Source organism: Nannospalax galili, unplaced genomic scaffold (genome assembly GCF_000622305.1).
Source record: "Nannospalax galili isolate Female #2095 unplaced genomic scaffold, S.galili_v1.0 scaffold11, whole genome shotgun sequence".
In the NCBI taxonomy this organism is placed as follows: Eukaryota; Metazoa; Chordata; class Mammalia; order Rodentia; family Spalacidae; genus Nannospalax; species Nannospalax galili.
In genome coordinates this window covers 4,375,482-4,395,573 of record NW_008330735.1, presented here as the reverse complement: position 1 = coordinate 4,395,573, position 20,092 = coordinate 4,375,482, and the positions used below count along the sequence as shown (strand labels likewise).

General features: G+C 36.8%; 1 protein-coding gene across 1 annotated transcript in view; it reads left to right on the top strand.

Annotated features, from left to right (window-relative positions):
- Dcdc1 (doublecortin domain containing 1) overlaps positions 1–20,092 on the top strand; it is a 469,865-nt gene that overhangs the window by 143,750 nt on the left and 306,023 nt on the right. The window contains 1 exon segment of the mRNA XM_008851730.2: positions 13,332–13,421. Coding sequence (XP_008849952.2) covers positions 13,332–13,421 — 90 coding nt within the window.

Genomic DNA, 20,092 nt, shown 5'->3' with positions numbered 1-20,092 from the left:
CTCAAAGACAAGAACCACATGGTCATCTCAATAGATGCAGAGAAGGCCTTTGACAAAATTCTACATGAATTTATATTCAAAGTACTAGAGAGAATTGGACTGGAGGGAACGTACCTCAACATAATTAAAGCCATATATAACAAACCCACAGCCAACATCATTCTAAATGGAGAAAAACTGGAAGCATTCCCATTGAAATCAGGAACCAGACAAGGCTGTCCACTATTTCCACTTCTCTTTAACATAGTGCTTGAAAACCTTGCAAGAGCAATAAGACAAGAGAAGGAAATTAAAGGAGTAATAACTGGAAAAGAAGAGACCAAATTATCCCTTTTAGCAGATGATGTGATATTATATCTAAGAGATGCCAAAAAAGTGGCAGGTTACAAATTAACCTACAAAAGTCTGTAGCCTCCCTATATACCAATAAGAAGCAATCAGAGAAAGAGCACATGGAACACTCCCCTTCACAATATCCGCAAAAATAAATAAATAAATAAAAAATTTAAAAAATCTCAGAATAAACCTGACTAAAGACATTAACGCCCTCTACAATGAAAATTTTAAATCTTTAAAGAAAGAGATTGTGGAAGACATTAGAAGATGGAAGGACCTCTCATGCTCATGGATTGGGAGAATCAATATTTTGAAAATGACCATCCTACCAAAAGTCTTTTATACATTCAACGCAATGCCACTCAAAATCCCCATGACATTTTACACAGAATTGGTAAAAACCATCCTAAGATTCATGTGGAAGCACAAAAGACCTTGGAGAGCCAAAACAACAATGAGCACTAAGAGCAATGCTGGGGGGATTACTATGCCAGATGTTAACCTGTATTACAGAGCTATAGTCATAAACACAACATGGTACTGGCACAAAAATAGACCCATAGATCAATGGAACAAAATTGAAGACCCAAATATGAGTAAATGCAATTTCAGCTGCCTGATATTTGAGAAAGGGACCAAGAATATTCACTGGAGGAAAGACAGCATGTTCAGCAAATGGTGCTGGCAAAACTGGATCTCCACCTGTAGAAGAATGAAACTAAACCCCTATTTTTCACCCTGCACAAAAGTCAATTCCAAATGGATCAAAGACCTCAATGTAATGCCTGAAACTCTGAAACTCTTAGAAGAAAACATTGGGAAAAACCTACAAGATATAGGTAGGAAAGGGTTTTCTAAACTGGACATCAATTTCTCAGGAAACGGGCAAGAATTAAATGGGACCTCTTTAAACTAAAAAGCTTCTGTACATCAAATGAGGAAACCAGGGGAGCGAACAGAAAACCCACAAAATGGGAAAAAATCTTCACCAGTAACACATCCGACAGAGGTTTAATATCCAGAATATATAATGAACTCAAAAAACAGAATCAAAACAAGAAATAACCCAATTAAAAGATGGGCTAAGGAGCCGAACACAGAGTTCTCAAAAGAAGAAGTAAAGATGGCTATGAAACATCTTAAAAGATGTTCAACATCACTAATAATTAGGGAAATGCAAATTAAAATCACTTTAAAGTTTCATCTTAACCCAGTCAGACTGGCTAAGATCAAGAGAACAAATGATACCAAATGTTGGAGAGGATGTGGGGAAAGGGGAACACTCATCCACTGCTGGTGGGGCTGCAAACTTTTTCAACCCCTATGGAAAGCAGTATGGAGAAGTCTTAAAAATCTAAAAATGACTCTACCTTTTGACTCAGTTATACCACTCCTTGGCATACACCCAAAGAACTCTTCCTATTGCAGAGACACTTGTACATCCATGTTTGTTGCTGCTCTTTTCACAATATTTAAGAGATGGAAGCAACCTAAGTGTCCCTCAATTGACAAATGGATAATGAAAATGTGGTTCATTTATACGATGGAGTTTTACTCAGCAGTCAAGAAAGATGAAATGAAATTTGTAGGTAAATGGATGGAACTAGAAACTAAGTGAAGTAGCACAGACTCAAACAAAACCCTGATAAGTGAGTATGTATCCAGACATAACTACAGGACCAGGATAATGGAAAGGAAACAGGGAGGTAAAGGAAAAGAAAGAACCTGAAAGACAAGAACAGTAGGAAACAGGCCATAATAAGAGAGATATGAATAAAAATTGGGTTAGTTCAAGGGAGGGGGGAGGGAAGGGTATACAAGGAACCAAGGTGATAAAGGGAAAGAAGGAGCTCAAGAGAGGTAGGACCATAGGAAAAGAGTATTATTAAGGGAAATGGGGGAAATGGGGGCACCTTAGGTGGAAAAAACATGATGGAGGGGTGAGACAATGGGAGAGATAACGCCTAGCTAGTTTTGAAAACCCGAGAGAACCATATTGCTCCTACAACCTACTGACTAATTATACATAGCAGATCAAGAAATATATGTCTAGGTAAGGATTATCTGAGAACAGTTGGTCTTTGCCCAAGATTTAGCTACATGACACGCAGTAATTAAAAATACCAGACTGGTGGAACTAACCTTCTTGGATGTTTAACAGACACACTTTGAGGCTTATAATAATTTGGTCAGAGGGACATCAAGGACAAGCTTTGCTCCTTGCCCTCTTAGGTCAGCTAGTTCCAGGGGATCATGAGCATCTCTCAAAATGTCCTATAATTGTGGTGGGTCACCTGTTCTCTTGATCAAGGAGGCTGAGGAGACCCCATCAGATGGACTTGAACCAGTGTCCAGTCTACAAAGAAGAGGGTCAACACAGAGGAATCATTTCCTCCATGCTTCCAAGCAAAGCCAACCAAGGTCAAGCAGGACCTTTGACTTTTCTTCACATAGGCGGAACTGGTAAAAGGAGCCAGGGGCTCCTCCCAAGCCCATGTGACCCCTGAGGGACAGATCCTCAAATGACCTTAAGAGTGAAAATAAATTGGTTTATCTGGGCCAACTATATGGCCTTAAACACCCAAAGGGAAAATATAAGCAAAGATTAAAGGGGCCAATATAATTTCTTAAGAGTCTATATGCATAGCTAAAGGGAACATAACAAGCAATAATGGCAGATAGGAGATACCTTCTTTTGAGTTGTTGGCCAGAGTGGCCAAAGGGACTCCCAGACAGCAACCCAGGATAGAACTGGGAAAATGAACAACAGACCCCAATCTTATCTAAATGAATATTGACAACTGGTTGCTGCTAGATGAGGAACAGCTGACCCTCCTAAAACAAAGACCTCTAGATAGGCTGACTAGATTCACTAGATGGACAAGTAGTGGGGAATGGCTGGGGGTGCCAACAACACAGCAGACAGTAGCAGGGATATCAGAGTATATGGGCTCTAGTGGTGGGAGGGAGGCTTTGGGAGGGAGGCTATGGGAGTCGGTGTATAGTTGAATAAGATGGTTTGGGATATTCTGTGTGACACACACAGACACAGACACACACACACACACACACACACACACACAGAATGAACGATTTTTTAAAAAATGTATTATATTTGAGGATGAAGCATGGAAATTTATGTCATGCTAATTAGTAAAGGTGATAAACATTACCATTGAAATCTACCCAATGACTTTATACATGTACACAGGCACCAAGTATCCAAGTGCAACCGATTATGATTAGTAATAATCAGATACATACAGATTAGAGATGCATGTGCCAACATCTCAGTGTTAGTAGCAAAAACAATGAGTCTTTCTGCAAGGAATAATATATTCTAAAACGAAATGGAGATTTTTTTAAAGTTTAAAAACTCATTCAATTTTATTTCTTACATGGCTTATACTGAGTTCAGTATTGTATAACTCTATTAACTCAACTGTGAATCTAGAAACTTGCGGCCACTTGTGAAAGAGATATACTCTTGCTCTGGAGTGTGTTACTGAATATGTTAAAGCTGTAGTGAAATGCTTCTTCTAATCATGTAGTTATTAATAATTAAAAAAATTATTTAAAAATTCTTCAAAACATAAAAATTTGCTCCTTAATAGTTAGTAGATGTGAAAAACATTACCACTGAAATCTACCTGATGACTTTATATCCATGCTCAGATGCGAAGGAGCTCAGAAAGTAACCAACTGTGACTAGCAATAATCTGATATATCGAGATTAGAAACTCATATACATCTTAGTGGCATTAAAAGTGAGTTTTTCTTTATGAAACTATGTATTTTAATAATGAAATGGAGATCTTTTTTAAAGGTTAAAACCTCACTTAATTTTATGTCTTATAGGGTTTATACTCAGTACAATATTATATAACTGTAATAATTCAAGTGTAAACCAAAAATTTACAGCCAGTTTTGAAAGAGATGCATTTAAGCTCAGGAAATTGTTATTGAATATGTCAATGCTGTTGTAATGAAATGCTTCTAAGTATGTGGTTATTAAATAAAAAATTTAAAAAGTATAATTAAAAAAGAAAAAATTTAAAAGCTTTGGAGTTTGTAAATATAAAACCTATAAAACCCATTTACTGTACATGGTGATTACATTTTATCTTCTTTGTCTTATAAATCCTCTTTTTGTATTTGTTTCTTGTCTTAATTTATCCACAGACTCTCTCATATGTATGCACGCAATTTGCGTCCAAATTACCTGAGAAACATTGATGGGTGTTTTGTTTTTGTTTTTGTTTTGATCTGGGATCTTGCTGTATACACCAGGCTGGCTTGGAACTTGCAACCTTCCTGCCTCAGCCTCCTGAGTCATTTTACAACACTAATGTTACTTTATTCTGAGAATTCACCACATGCATAGTGGAGGAAAAGAACTGAATGTGCAATTTAGTTTTAATTTACTGATCATTTTAATGGCTGCTTTAGGTCACTGTGTCACTCAGACTGTCCTGTTCCCTGTTGTTCCCTGAACATAGTACATAGAACCTGCATGGCTTTCACATTATCAGGACATTGATGGAAGGGACCCCTGGCCTCTCTGTGGCCCATAAGAATGTATATGTTGGTATGGCAGTTGCTGGCTAATGGCTGCTGCCCTGTGTTCATCTGTGTTCATAATGGCCTGCAGTATGTGACATTGTGGGCCATTCCTTTGGTTTAGACTCTATTGGTAGTGCTTCTTAGAAGACCAACCTTATCTTGTGGGGTTGATGGTGCTTTCCATACTTTTCCCTATTAGCCCACAGCTTAGGCAAACTTCTCAACTGACCCTTCATCTATTTTCAGAACCATAGACCCATAGAAACCAAAGGTGGTTAAGGAAGGCTAACCCTCAGGCTTTCCTCTGCCTGCAGGTGCCTTGCCATCTGCCTGACATAGCTATGTTCTAGGCTCTTTCTCTGTGTCCCCTACAGCAGCAAGGGGAGGGAAAATCTCCCTGCTTCAGGACTGCTTCCCCTTCTGAGGCCTAGGCCTTGGACCACACCCTGTCGAAGGGGCAATTAGCACTTACTTTTCTGGCCATTTTAATATGCTGCTTTCCTTCCTGTCCCCACCTAAAGTATTTCCTCTAGGACAGAAAGAAATGGGCTCTTATTTTTATATTTTGTCTTGCCTATCTTTGACGCCTGCAAGCTCTTTCCAGCAGTCAAGTTATTCTTCACTTAGAAGGGGAAATTTAAGGCATATGGCATTCCTAATCATGATAGGCTATCTAGGCAAAATATTAGAACCTAGCTACCAAGTCAGAGCCACGCAGTGCCACTTCCCCATAGCATTTGGAAGGACTAGAACTTATGCTTAAAACACAGAAAAGAAGTTTTAAAAGACAATAACAATTTCTTTAATTACTGAATAAGCTCAGTGTGAAATATTATGGAAAATTATTTTTTGCATACTTTTATACAAACTATACCTGAATACATAATTATTTTAAATGACTGTTTTAGTTAGTTATCAAATATCATAATGGTTTTGTTTATAAATTCTCTCTTTAGACAAGTTAGCCCCAAGAAACAACACTATAGAAGAGTAAATTTTCTTAAAAAAGCAGTAAGGATGGAGAGGAAGCCCTGGCTGTGGGAGCCTGCCTGCAGTAACCATGACGATCACCAGGGCATCAGAATGAATTCATGGCACAGCCAGTTTTGAAATGGATTTTTCTCCTTTCCTAAGACGAGAATGGTATTTTAAAATTTCTTCATAGATTTTCATGAAGCCATACTGTAGGTGAAGGGTTAGGTCAGGACTTACAGTCCTAAGATTGGAACTCAATTAAGGACAGATAGCTTAAGAGAATGATGCTGAGCTATTACAGAGCTAAGAATCGAGTCCTCTAGCTTTTCCTCGTTATTGTATTGGGCACTTGACAGGTAACCCCGTCCCCTTATATTTGAATTCAGAAATAGATTAAGGATGGATTTGTATTAAGTATCTAGCCCTTATAGTCTCTGCGAAGTACCGTCTATATCACACTGCTCTCTTAGATGAGTGATCACATAGCCATTGTCTCAGCCCGCCCCTCAAGTCTCAGCTGGTTTTCTCCCTCCCAAAGCTTTGCCCAGCCCCTTCACTCTTTGCTCAAAGCTAATTTCATCATGCAATTATTACATACTAATATTATTAATAATAATGCCCCCTATTACCACTTCTCTCCTGTTTTTGTAGCCAGGTACCACATAATATAGATACTCTCCATCTCCAAACACACCAGCCCTAATTATTTTTGGACGTGTAGGTGTATTGTTTAGACTTCCATTGGTTCACTGTTGTTTATCTCATGACATATATTGTTTTCCACTTTAAATTGCTTTTTCAAATTGTCCCATTAAGCATACTGTGCTTTGATTTATACTGTTTGTATCTGGAGAAGGTCTATCATATTTTGTTACATATAGAAACAAATGATATTATCAACTGTGATTTTCTAAATTGTGTGTGTGTGGGTGAGACTGATTAGATTCAGTTAATATTTTAATTCTCTCCTTATAGCTACAACTTTATTTAGTTAAGAGCTACGATTTGGGGGCCAGTGACGTGACCTAGTGGGTAAAAATGCCTCTTTGCCTCACTCCAAGCTGCCTCAGTGGTAGAAGATGATGCAGAAAGAGCAGAAACCAGGTGGAAAGCATTCAAAAGGAAGCAGGACTGGACCCTGCTTCCAGTCCTCCCCAGCTGAATCCTTTAGCATTGATTTTAAAACTTGGACGATATAGAATTGACTTTGAGAAAGACCGACCAACAGGCAGCTTGAGAGGCCTTTGTAAAGCATTTTACTGCAAGAAAAGAAGGCTTCACTCTGCTTATCCTGAATCCATTTGTAAAAGAAACACACGGGCTGGATGCACACTTTGTACAAGGCTGGGCTGCGTGTTTGCACTAGGCCCTGCATACAGTACCCACATCAAACAAAGCAAAACAACCTCACAAATCTCACATCTAAACACCTTTTTCAACTCTGAAAAGCAAGCATAATGATGAAGGAACAGTTCCTATTATCTACAATAGCCCCAGAGGGCAGCTTTGCAAGATCAATCTATAAGATAACAAAGGGGTATTTCTGTTTGCCATTTTGGACATAAACCTGTGCAGCTATAGGCTCCTGATTGTCAAAGAGGTGCCAAAAATGTACATTGGAAGGAAAGACAACCTCTTTATCAAATGGTGCTGGGAAAACTGAATATCCAATGTAGGATAAAGGAACTAGAGTCATACAGCTCACCTGGCACAAAAATCATTTCAAAATGGATCAAACACCTTAATCTAAGACTCTAAAATATAAATTTTGAAAGTGTTGGGGGAAACACTTCAAGATATAGGCATAGGCAAGGCCTTTCTGAAAGGACTCTACCAGCTCAGGAATTAGTAGCAAGAATTGACAAATGGGTTTTGTTAAATCAAAAAGCTTCTGCATAATCAGGGCTGGAGAGATGGCTCAGCAGTTAAGAACACTGACTCTTCCTGCAGAAGACTGGGGTTTGAATCCCGGCACCCACATGGCAGCTAACAACTGTCTGTAACTCCAGTTCCAGGGGATCCGACAACCTCTTCTGTCCTCTGTGGGCATTGCACAACACGAGTGAACTTATGTACATGCAGGCATAACACGCGTACACATAAAATAAAAAAAATAAAAAAAAATGCCTCCTGCCAAGCCTGCCTGCCTGAGTTCAATCCCTGGGTCCACATGGTAGGAGAGAACTGACCCCCACAAGTTGTCTTCTGACTGCCACACGCCTGCCACAGCATGTGAGTACCCACTCTCCTGCTCATACCTACTCACATACAAAATAAATAAATCACAGCATAATCCATTGTTTTCAAAAAAGCACTAGGATTTTGCCTAAAGATACCAGAGACACGAGGACCATTTCTTTTATAGACTTGTATTTGTTATTTATCCAAACTAATTATAAACCTCATGGGCTCTTCACTGTATCTCATCAACTTAGAATAAATAGTAGCTATCCAACAAAGGTTAAGAGGAAATACAAAAAAATCTGACAATATTTATATCTTATGAATTTGAATTTGGGTGCATTTAGACTACTGAAAGATCTTTTAATTAATTTTAAGTCCAAGATAGTTGAGATTTCCTTATCCCAAATGTTAAAGTCGTACCTTAAATTTTATTATTCTCTTCAAAATACACCTTATTAATTAATTTGTCTTTAACAGAGATGAATAAAAGAAGCATGTGAACACACACATGCACACACACACACACACACACACACACACACACACACACACAGAACCTTTGAAAACTCCATTTGATTGTCCCAAGAATCAACCTTTTTATTTACTCCAAGGACAGATAGCATTTCTTTGACATGTTGACCTGTTCATCAGTTTGATGTTGTACATTTGAACTTTTCAAACCATTGCCTGAATGTTAGATTTATCTGTGTTGACACGCAGGGAACCCAAAGTATCATTCTGTTCCAATTTACAATGGTACAGACTCATTTGTCATTTCACCCTTTTGCCAAGTTTTTTATGTGGCCACTCTTAGCAGACTCATTATCCATTTTCAGATACAAATTATTGAAACTGACAAAATACATAGTTTTAGTTGAACATCCACGATAGGAAATAGTCTTCCCTAGTGTCCTGCAGCCATCTCCAGTTCCCATACATAAATGGCAGCCAGCAATTGGCTAGAAACAAAGGACTCTCCCAGCCTCTGAATACAGTGACATTCATTCTGAGAGAAGCAGGGCAGCTTTTTGAAAGCCGACTTCTTCAGCTCGACAATAACACACAATGAGTTATTGACTTGTTTATATACGAAGCTCTTTTCAGTAACTTACTCTGACTCCCACAGTCTGGACAAATGATTGATTTCGTGGCTAGAAAAAGAGAAAGCTCTTGCGCTCAACTCTGTAGTGCAAACTACTTCTTCCCCATTTGTTCTGGAACTGAATAGGACCTTATTAAAATGCACTTTCCAAAAAAATACCTGCAGCTGGCCTTTATAACCATGTTTTGTATATATAAATAAGTAATTTGTCCCAGTCTTTTGTATATTAACAGACCTTGGGAAGCTTGTCAGTATATATGAAGGCTGGTTATCCTGTTGTTTATGCTAAACTGTATTGCCTATATTGATCTGCATGTAAGCTATGGATCAAACAGTACATAAGTAGATCAATATTAACTGACGAACACCTTAGATAGATCATTATTCTTTGTGGGCATGTTGATTTATTAAGAACACTCTCTACAACATATATTGTCTACTTTATACTTAACTACTATTTAAAACAAACCAAAAATAGAAAAACCACACAGAGAATCACAGTTTAGAGCTATGAGCTTTTGATTGGACTAATAGACTTTTCCCCCTTTGGCTAGTGCTTATCTGGGATGTCAGTATGAATTAGATGGATGGAACACACAAGCTTGTTTGAACAACTGTACTTTTTTCTAATTATATTAATAATTAAACACTAGAATGACAATTTTAGAGTTATTTTTCTTCTTTAAAATATTTTATCATGTTAAAATTTTTACATGACTTTTATGATTTTTATAAATGTACTTCAAAATACCTTGGGGGAAAAAGGAAAAGCCAGTTAGCCATTAGTGATGTATATAAGACAAGATTACTACTGTTGTGGTTGCATTTCTCCAGGAGGTGGTCTTGAGCTTTCTCTCCTCTTGAGGATGTCCATAGGAGAGCATCATGAGCCTGCAGGTGGTTGAAGCATCTCTCAAAAATTAAGAGCACTTTCAATTATAGTCACCGGGAAGTCCATGTTTTATGTAGAATTATATATTATTAAACAATTACTTTTAGGCCTTTAAAGAGGAAATGATACCCCAAACCTCAGTGTTAACAGTTTTAAATAAAATACACCCTGGAAGATCTTAACTAATGGAAATCTTTTATTGTAATCTATTGCTTCAGTTATGTTTTGTAGAAATTTTTCCTTTTTTAAAAGTTTTGTATCAAGCATCCGAACCTAGGGTCTCATGCATACTAAACATACTAAGCAACGCTCTATCACTGAGCTAAGTCCCCCAGCCCCTTTTGTGGAAAATTTTCATAATTCTTATATGTCTCGATGTGGCTTTAGTCTTCTTCCATCTGTCTCCTGTGTGTCTGACCAGACCGTGTTCTTGAAGCCTTTTATTCAGTTTTCTCTGACAAAGTCATAATGCGCCTTGGCTTCTTCCCACTCTTCGTCTGTTCCCAACTGGTCTCTTGATTATTCTTTTCTGGTTTCAGTCAACACAGAATAAACCCAACTTTAGCCAAATTATGGAAAGTGAGGTTTTAATTGTATGTCATTTTAGTCTTAGAAGCAAAGTCCAGTGAAATGGTGAACTGGGCATTTTGAATTACATTTTAAATTATATAATGAATATGTGAGACTATTTTCTCACATTTAAAAGGAGCAAAATATGTTTAGAACAAAATGACTTTTTTCCTTTAGTCGATAGGGATTTTACAGTTTCACATAAATTTTAGCCAGTCATACATAAATATTAACAAGGATTTTTAATTTTTGAAGTTCCTGTCTTAACACATGAAAAATCAGCCTTAGAAATTTCAGCTTAATTGACCAAATAATTATTTTATATATTTGAGATAAGGACAGCAAACCAGAGGCATCTGCTTGTTTTGTCTTAATAAAGAAACAGGATAGACTCACGAAATGTGACAGGAGAGAACAATCCTACTGTTATTGTCATGTCTTGGGTTTTGAAGGAAGGACATTATTAGCTCTGCATATGATTAATACCTCAGGGTGAAATTGTACTCTCTTTGACTTTTACTCAATAATTTCCTCTAAATGATTATATTAAAACGTATCTCTTTTGGAATGGCTTTTCTATTTCCAGAAAAGACCCTATATGTAAACCCTTACATTTTGTCAAATATACTCTATCTGGCACTACAACGCTTTTCAGTAATGCTGGTATATTTTCCCTCTACTTATATGGACTAGTATAGTGCTTCTTTGGAAGTTGGATATGGAAATAGATGCAATTTTTTCCCAACTATAGTGCTTTCAAAGGTAAAGAATATTTTCAATAGGTACTTGAACACTGTTTTAAATGTCATGGCCCTGGGGAGCCTCATTAGAATCTGACTTTTCTACATGGCACCAAAGAACTTCATGCCTCTGTTTTTGTTTTGTTTTGCTTCCCTTTAAGAAAGATTTTCCTGAAGGTCTTTGCACTTGGAAATCAATTTTATAGAAAATAAACTTGCTGGGCGTGGTGGTACATGTTTATAATCCCAGAATTTAGGAGACAGAAGAAGGAGGATTATGAGTCTAAGACCAGCCTGATCTGCACAGAAAGATCCTGTCTCAAAAACCAAGGGCTGGCGGTACAGCTCACTGGAAGAGTTCTGCTCAGTATGTCCAAGGCCATGGGTTTTATTCCTAACATTGAAAAAAAAAAGATGAATTTGATAACTCTCCAGTTGCTGTCTTATATACTCCTTATCTCCTGACTCAAGAAATCAAATAAATGTCCAGAGATTTGAGGCCAGTTTATTGTACCATGAGCCACACATAAGATTGATATTTAAGTCTTTGTAATATTACACCTCTTGTGTTGTTTTGTCACAAATATTCCTTGGAGAGAATGACCCTAAAAATAGTCCTATATGATGATTAAAAAACTGATAAAAAATCATTTTATCAGTGATCCTCACTCTAGCTCAGAGACTGGCATACAAATGCCTGATGGCAAAATTCAGCCTACCACCTCTTTTTAAAACTTTTATTGAAGCACAGATTGATCCATTTATGGACCTATTTCATACTGCAAGTACATGCTACAGAGACTGTCCCCTCCCCTCCAATAAAACCTAGAATATTGACCACCCCTTTGTAGAAACATTTGTTAACTCTGTACCTAGGTGATCATCAGAGACACCTGAAGATTCCTGTACCCCTCCTGTCTGCCAAATCAGATGTTTGTGGTGCTGAGTTATATCATGCCATTGGATTAGGTGTTAGCAGGTTGATACTTTTCAAGTATATGCTAGATTGAAGAAGTCATGCTGTTGAGCCCACATTCCCTATTTGTCCCCAGAATAGGATGTATAAATCTTTAGATAGAGCAAATTAAAGATTAATGTAACCAGATGTGACTTGCTTATAACAGCCTCATTAACAAAGCAAAAATCAAAAACATGGTCATTTTTCATTATTAGTCTATCCTTCAAGGGCATATGATGTGGTGAATCCATTGCTTAAGAACCGTTAAGTATCCCACTTCAGAGGGGTCTATGTCAGACTCTTGTTCTGTTTGTCTCTAATGATGTTGATCTATTCAATTAATCTTCTTGTGTGGATTTAGTTTTTTTCTTTGTTAAAAACAGTATTTTATTTCCGTAGGGATCATAAAGGTGTGGAATGGGCCCCATATTGCTGTTACTAAAGCATAGGTTGGGAATAGTAGCAGAAGACCTTTATCTTAGAGTGTAAACAGACCAGATTGAAGGCAACTGTGAGCTGTGCAGATACACAACCTTCCGTTACAACACATTAGAGGTCATTTTAGCCCTTTCCAGAGTGTCTGAATCTATCGTTTTGATGCAGACCTCAATTTATTAACCTAGCATAACAGAAGCCCACTTATTCTTTACTACAGTGAAAGATTATAATAGAAAATATCAGCCTAAACTAAGAATATTGTAAGTTTATTTTAAAATACTCTAAAAGTCTTCATCAGTATCTAATTTCTGAAATTCAGGCCTTGCTCTCATCAAGTTGTATTTTCTTATATTAACATCTTATATATCTTAAATTAAAGAGAAAGTAAGAAATTCAGTGTGTTAAATGCCATCAATAAAATGACTTTTCTATTTATCTAAATGAGGTTTGTTTTTATATATGTATTAGTAAAATTTAAAAACCCAGGTTCACAATTACCCTAAATTAGTTTTTTGACTAGAAGTTGCTATTAGGTGTCAGCCTGTGTTTATGTTACCTGTTTATATCTTCTAGTTGAACCTGGTCGGGGAACAGAGAGAGAAAATCACAGAAAAGGCCATTCTTTCGATAACGGCAAAGGAACACTATAAGGCACGGGAAGATGTAAGGAGCTTACCTTGCAACCGTAGTAAAACCACAGCGAACAGTCATTTCAAAATTAAGATAAGTTTTACTCTGGGTATTATAATAAGTCAACTATTAATTATTAAGAGTTTATGACAGGGAAAAGCCGTTCAAATTTGATAATTATTTTATTGATGTAGGCAACCTGAAAAGTAATTGTGTGCTTGAAAGGAAAAATAAGGTCTATTTTCTGAAAAATGTTTCATGAATGTTTTCCTATAAATTTCCGAATTACTCAGTTATTACACGGAATGAAAATGGAAATGCCAAGCATGCTGGCAGCAGGACAACGTGAAAGGCTTTAGAATTTCTGCTAATTCCAAACCTCGCTTCATTTTCCAACTTCTAAGGATAGATTCATTGCTCTGAATTTTAGAAATGCTAACAAAATTTTCATCTATCAAGGGAAAACTGTGGTTTACAAATGTCAAGCCTAAGAGAGCTAATCATCAGATTCTGTGGGCAATTTGTAATGAAGAACTATTAAATCAAGCCTTCCCTCCAAAGCCCATGCTGGGAAGTTGACAGCATATTCCATAAATGAAATAATAATACAAAATTGGTGCTAGACAAAAGGGAAAATGATTTTCATGTAGTTTCCTGGAAGGCAAAAGCATTTAATCTTTCTGAGGAATGAGCCTGGGTCTGCTAATTTCCATGTACCACTGTTGATAAATAAAATCTACAATCAACTTCAAGAATAAGATAATGTATATATTTTAAAAAACAAACTTTTCATATAATTGTCATTTGACATCAAGAAATCTACCCAAATTTTAGGGTTTTACTCTTTTCTTATTATTATGATTGCATTTTTCTTACTAGCCATATATTTCATAACATGATCAAACAAGATTTATCAAATTTCCTTGTATGAATTTAAGTCAGGTGAAACTTGTTACTGTTTCTCACATATCCATTAAAGATGATATTGTAAGCATTGATTAGAATGCTTAATAGAGAATATTTCACAAAAATTAGACTCGGCTATTTCCTGAAGTGTAATAAATAACAATTGTATTGTTTTAATTTATAGTATTGGTGCATACCACAGAATAGTAACAAGTTAAATGGTGAGGATGCTAGTTAAAACATTTTAAAATATCGTTCTCTATGTGTCTTACACATGTTTACCTAGAGTTGGAAAGACTTAAATATAAAATGATAGATTGTTTTCTTAATTTAAAAAGTAATTTCAGCACTTGGGAGGCAGAGGTATGTGGATCTCTGTGAGATCTAGTCCAGCCTGGTCTCCATAGTGAGTTCCAGGCCACCTGGGGCTACAAAGAAACTCTGTCTCAAAAAGACCAAAGAAAAAGTAGTTATTTTTGCTCTTTGATATATTTTTTATCTGTGTGTGTGTGTGTGTGTGTGTGTGTGTGTGTACATGTTAGTGTGTATGGAGGGGTGCATGTGTCCATAGCATGGGTGTGGAGGTCAGAGGATAATGTTATGTTGGTCCTCACCTTCCACCTTGTTTGACACATGGTCCTTGTTCTCAGGCACTGTGTACACCAGGCTAGCCAGCCTGCAAACTTATGGGGGTTCTCATTTGTCTGCCTTTCATCTCTCTGTAGGTGTGCTGGGATTAGAGGTGCGCACTACCACATTCGGCTTTATATGTGTTCTGAGAATCCAAACTTAGTTTGTCTGCTTATGTGGCAAGTGCTTTCCCAACTGAGTCATCTCCCTAGCTTTTCCCTGTATTTTTATACAGAATTCCAATTTCATTGGATCTGAAAATTTAGTGGTCAAGGAAAATAATCATTATGGTAAATATATAATTTATAATGCTACTTTGATAGCATTCAAAATCTTCTCAAAACTGTAACAATATTTTTAGATATTTGGTATATCTTTTTATTAGCATATATTAATGACAAAAAGTGGGTTTCAGTGTCATATTTTCATATATGCATATTGGTATTATTATCAGCACTTTTGTATTTATTTAACACTATGTTTCCATGTTCTTCCTATGCAGTTTTTATTATTAATTATTCATTTTGTTAGATACAACTCAAAAAAGTATATTCTTTGTTTCAAAATTGAACATATGGATAATGCTAAAATATTGATTTGAAAAAATTCTATTACTTTGGATATATATTCTAGTGTTTAGGTTAGAAAAAGTGACACCAGTTTTAGGCATAATTCACACACACACAGATGTGAAATCCAGATGGAAGAGAGAAACAAGAAAATTTGGAGGAAATTCTTTTATTTCAACTTTTCTCTGCTCAGCTTATTCTTCTTTCATCTTTCTTCCTTCCCTCCTTTCCCTCCCCTCCTCCATTCTTCTCTCCTTCTTCTTCTTCTTCTTCTTCTTCTTCTTCTTCTTCTTCTTCTTCTTCTTCTTCTTCTTCTTCTTCCTCTCTCTCTCTCTCTCTCTCTCTCCCTCTCTCTCTCTCTTTCTTCCTGTAGCAGTGGGATTTAACCCAGGACTTTATATATACTAAGAAGTGCTCTGCCTCTGAGCTATGTCCCCAGCTGCACAGATTACTCCTTCATACAAATATGAAATTCTAAACCTATCTCAAAACCACAATTAAGCATCATAAAATCTCAAAGTTTAGTTCTTATTCTATGGCCTAGATTTTTATTTTAAATCCCTGCTTTATTTTACACAGAACCTGGAAGTAATAGCTTTACATGTATTACAAGATTGCTTTGATGTGGTATGTTAAAGTATGTTAAGCTTTTTGGAAATATGTAATTTGTTATTATCAGTTTTAGTGTGTTATACTGGGTTCTCTGAAATGTGGATGCCAACATGTGACTAAATGTGCATGGATAGTAAGATTGGATGGAAACATCCTAGACCACTGTGGAGTCAAGAAAAGTTTGGAAAAGCAATTAATGTATCTTTGAGACAAATTTAGCTATCACTGGAGTTCTTAGCATTTCTTGGTATCTCCAGTCATTAGTGCCAACTTTGGGGAGTCTGATTCAGAGCATGGTAGCCAGAACCCTTGCTCAGGTATGCTCCTGCAGTTAGAGGTTTGTGAAGAACACCCACATAGCTGCCTCAGAAGGTTCAATTTCCATCCTTCATTGTCGTCAGTCTATAGGTCCAGTCGGGTGAGCTTTGAGGGCATTTAAAATGCTTCTATTTCCAATGGACCCTTCCTTTATAAGTATATGAGGATGTCAGACTGCAAAGACTTCACATAAGGGCCCTCTCAGTGGAAGCCAGATAGAGCTTGCTTGGGAAAGGTTGTATGAAACTGTTAAGAAGATTTGGTAGTCATTGAACACTTCAGGTTTCAGCTTCCGAATCAGAGGTACTTAGCTTTGTTCACAGGCTGTCATGTCTTTTCTGGTCTTCTTTCGTACAATTGAGGGCTATACTCACTTTTAAACCTGTGAAAAACAATATTCCTAGACCTGAAACAAAGAAGACATTTAAGAAAATTTTTAAAAATATTCATTTAAATTTCTTTGCCACTTTTGTGGTTTATCTTGAATTTGTTGCTAAGACATTTCTAACATTCCCCCCTCTGAAGAGGTAAACCTAAAATCTTTTAAGGATGTTAGAATAGCCAAAAGCTCCATAAAAATAAAATAAAAGAAGAAGAAAGAGTACATGAAGTTATCAGAAAAAAGTGATGGGGCGATATGGGAGGAGTTGCCGGGGGGGAGTGGCATGTTTGTGGTTTATCTTGAATTTGTTGCTAAGACATTTCTAACATTCCCCCCTCTGAAGAGGTAAACCTAAAATCTTTTAAGGATGTTAGAATAGCCAAAAGCTCCATAAAAATAAAATAAAAGAAGAAGAAAGAGTACATGAAGTTATCAGAAAAAAGTGATGGGGCGATATGGGAGGAGTTGCCGGGGGGGAGTGGCATGTATTTGATACTGGGTCATTTCTGGCTGTCAGTGTTAATATGAAAAGTCAGAAGCAATGCTGACTCAGTTTTTCTTTTTCTTTCTGGAAGTTTACAGAATCTTCCTCCTCCTCATTATCCACTTCCTCTCCCTCCCTCTCTTCCTTCCTTCTTTCTGTATTATGCATGGGGGTGGCAAGTCTGTGCCATGATGCCTATGTGAAGGTCAAATGACAAACTCTAGGAGCTGGTTTTCTCTTTCACCCTGTGGATGCCAGGATGGAACTCAATTTGTCAGGCTCTGTGGCAACCGTCTTGACTTGCTGAACTATCCTACCAGCCCTCTCTTTCCCAATTCCTTTTTAGTTTAGGTCTTACACTGTATTCCCAGGATGACTTGGAACTCACTATATACTTCATATGGGCTTTGAACTCATGTCCTTCCTGCCTCAGCCTCCCAAGTGGTGGGATTACAGTTGTGAGCCACCACATCCATCTAGAAAGTGGGGCTTAAGTTGAATTTCTGTCCTTACTTTGAGATCATCCTGTATATGCCTTCTAAGCTGATGTTTTAAGAATAGAGATAGCTACCCTTTGAGATGATTTCAAGTGGCAGTTCTGTGCAAAGTGCTTTGGAATTCTTAATAACACTGGTGGATTCAAAGCCACAGAGAATTCAGCTTGACAGCTAAAATCATTAGAAAAGCGAGGCGTTCTACAGAGCTGTTAATAGTAGCTAATATACAGTGTTTGCCATGTTTTGCTCAGAATTTTACAACTTCAATATGTAAGATATTCAGAAAAATTATAGTTTAATGTTTTGTGAAAATCATCTTAAGAACTGAATTGAATTCAAGAGTCTCACACATGCCTCATAAAAATATGGTCAAATACCTCCACACATTCTATAAAAGCCTATGTGCATGTTTATAGCTCACATTCGCTTTATTGTATAAGTTTGGCCTGTTTCCTCACAGGAATATTCAGTTTATTTTTGATACCTTCAGTTCATTTGTTGCTCTCTCAAATTCTGTCCAACTGTCACTTCCGCACTTCATTTCCATGGAGAATGAAGAGTAGACCAAGGAGGCTTTCTGCTGCACAATGAGATAGTGCATTTTCCAACATATGCATAAGTAAGCCTTCTTTTGTACATGGGTCAGATAATGTTTAAAGGGAGAGGTTTTATGTCTCTCAGGCTTCTCTGTTTCCACATGGATGCTCCCACACACAGAGAGATTGAATTATGAACAGACCCATTAATTCTGGGATCACAAAAGGTCAAGTTTTGTCTTCTTTTACCCCTATTCAGATTGCTTTTGTAGAGGAAAAAAGGATTTTCGGGGGAAAAATTATGATAAAGAATTTAAAGAATATTTTTCTCCTTTTAGAAATATCTTTGATTTGGAAAAAGATCATATTATGAAAAATAATTCAAGAATATTGTATAACCTGCCCGATTTTTAGTGTATGAGTTATTTCCTGTGTGCAGTTGTCTTTAAGGATGACATGTTATCATAACTGAGAACAAAACATGGCACTTTGAAAATAAGAGACCTTATAAATACGCAAGTAACAAAGTTTGACCAAAACTGAATGAAAATATCAAAATATCATTGGCAGGATTCTTGGTTTATTTTTCCTTTGTTTAAGTTATAATTTAGTCTTTGCTCAAACATATAGTTTGTTAGTTTTTAGTTAAAAGAAACAACTGGTGATTAGTGTCATTATTATTCACAGTTATTAACAAATAATCCTGGGGCCAATGGAAAGAATGAAAATAATAGAAAAATCTTTTGGAACAGCAAATAATTTATTCCAATGAAAAAATTAAGACTTTCACCAATAGCTTTTAGAGTGCAAATGACATCATCAATTGTATAGTTGATTGATTTCTGATGTCACATGAAATCCCCTATCAGTTAATGGGTATGGATTGTGACAGTAAAACCAGTCATGCATAAAAGTGTTCCCAAATCAAAGTCTGAGATTATTCTTTTTTCTTCTTCTTCTGGATTTTTGTTTTAGTGACTTGCTCTACCACATGATGAAGAACATAAAATTGAAGTGAGTACGGTTAACTAGCAGGTATATTGTATGACACTTAAACTTCAAGGAGACATAAAATTATATCTTTCCAAATCACACAATCCCAGGGATGGATTCAGAGAGCTCCTCGGTTTTCCAGAAAGACTCTGTTTAAGGCTTTTATTCTTAGACTCTAATTTCACCAAATAACCATGAGAGCAGGCCACCTGGTCTGTTTGGTGTTTGATTTTGTGTGCTACAGGGCATTATCTATGATTTTTAGGGCAACAATTCTGTGGGGAATATAATCTCAAGAGGAAGAGGACAGAAGCATCACCTAGTACTGGATTATAGATTTTTCAAGGTGGTAACTTCAGGTTAACTGTGCTGGAGAAGTGCAGAAAATTCCTTTTAGGAGGAAAGAATCCTTGTAAAATCCACCATGGATTTTATAATTTATCAGTCACATTGTCCACTTTTTTGTGTTTCCTTTTCTTCTCTTCCTTGCCTCATTATTTCCTCCTAATCACCTTCTCTTTTTATTTCCCTCCTTGCTTTTTTCTTTTTCTTTTTAAAAAATTTTAAATATTTTTATTATGAATCTCATATACTGTATTTTGATCATATGCAGAACCCTCCCTATCTTCACCCCTACCTTGCTACCCCTTCCCCTAGACTTCATGTGCTCTATTGTTACAGTTTTTAAAGACCTATTGATTCTAATTTGTGGTCCTCAAATGCTCTTGGGTGTGGGACCATCTCCTGGAGTCTGGTCACCTACCCGGCATCATACTC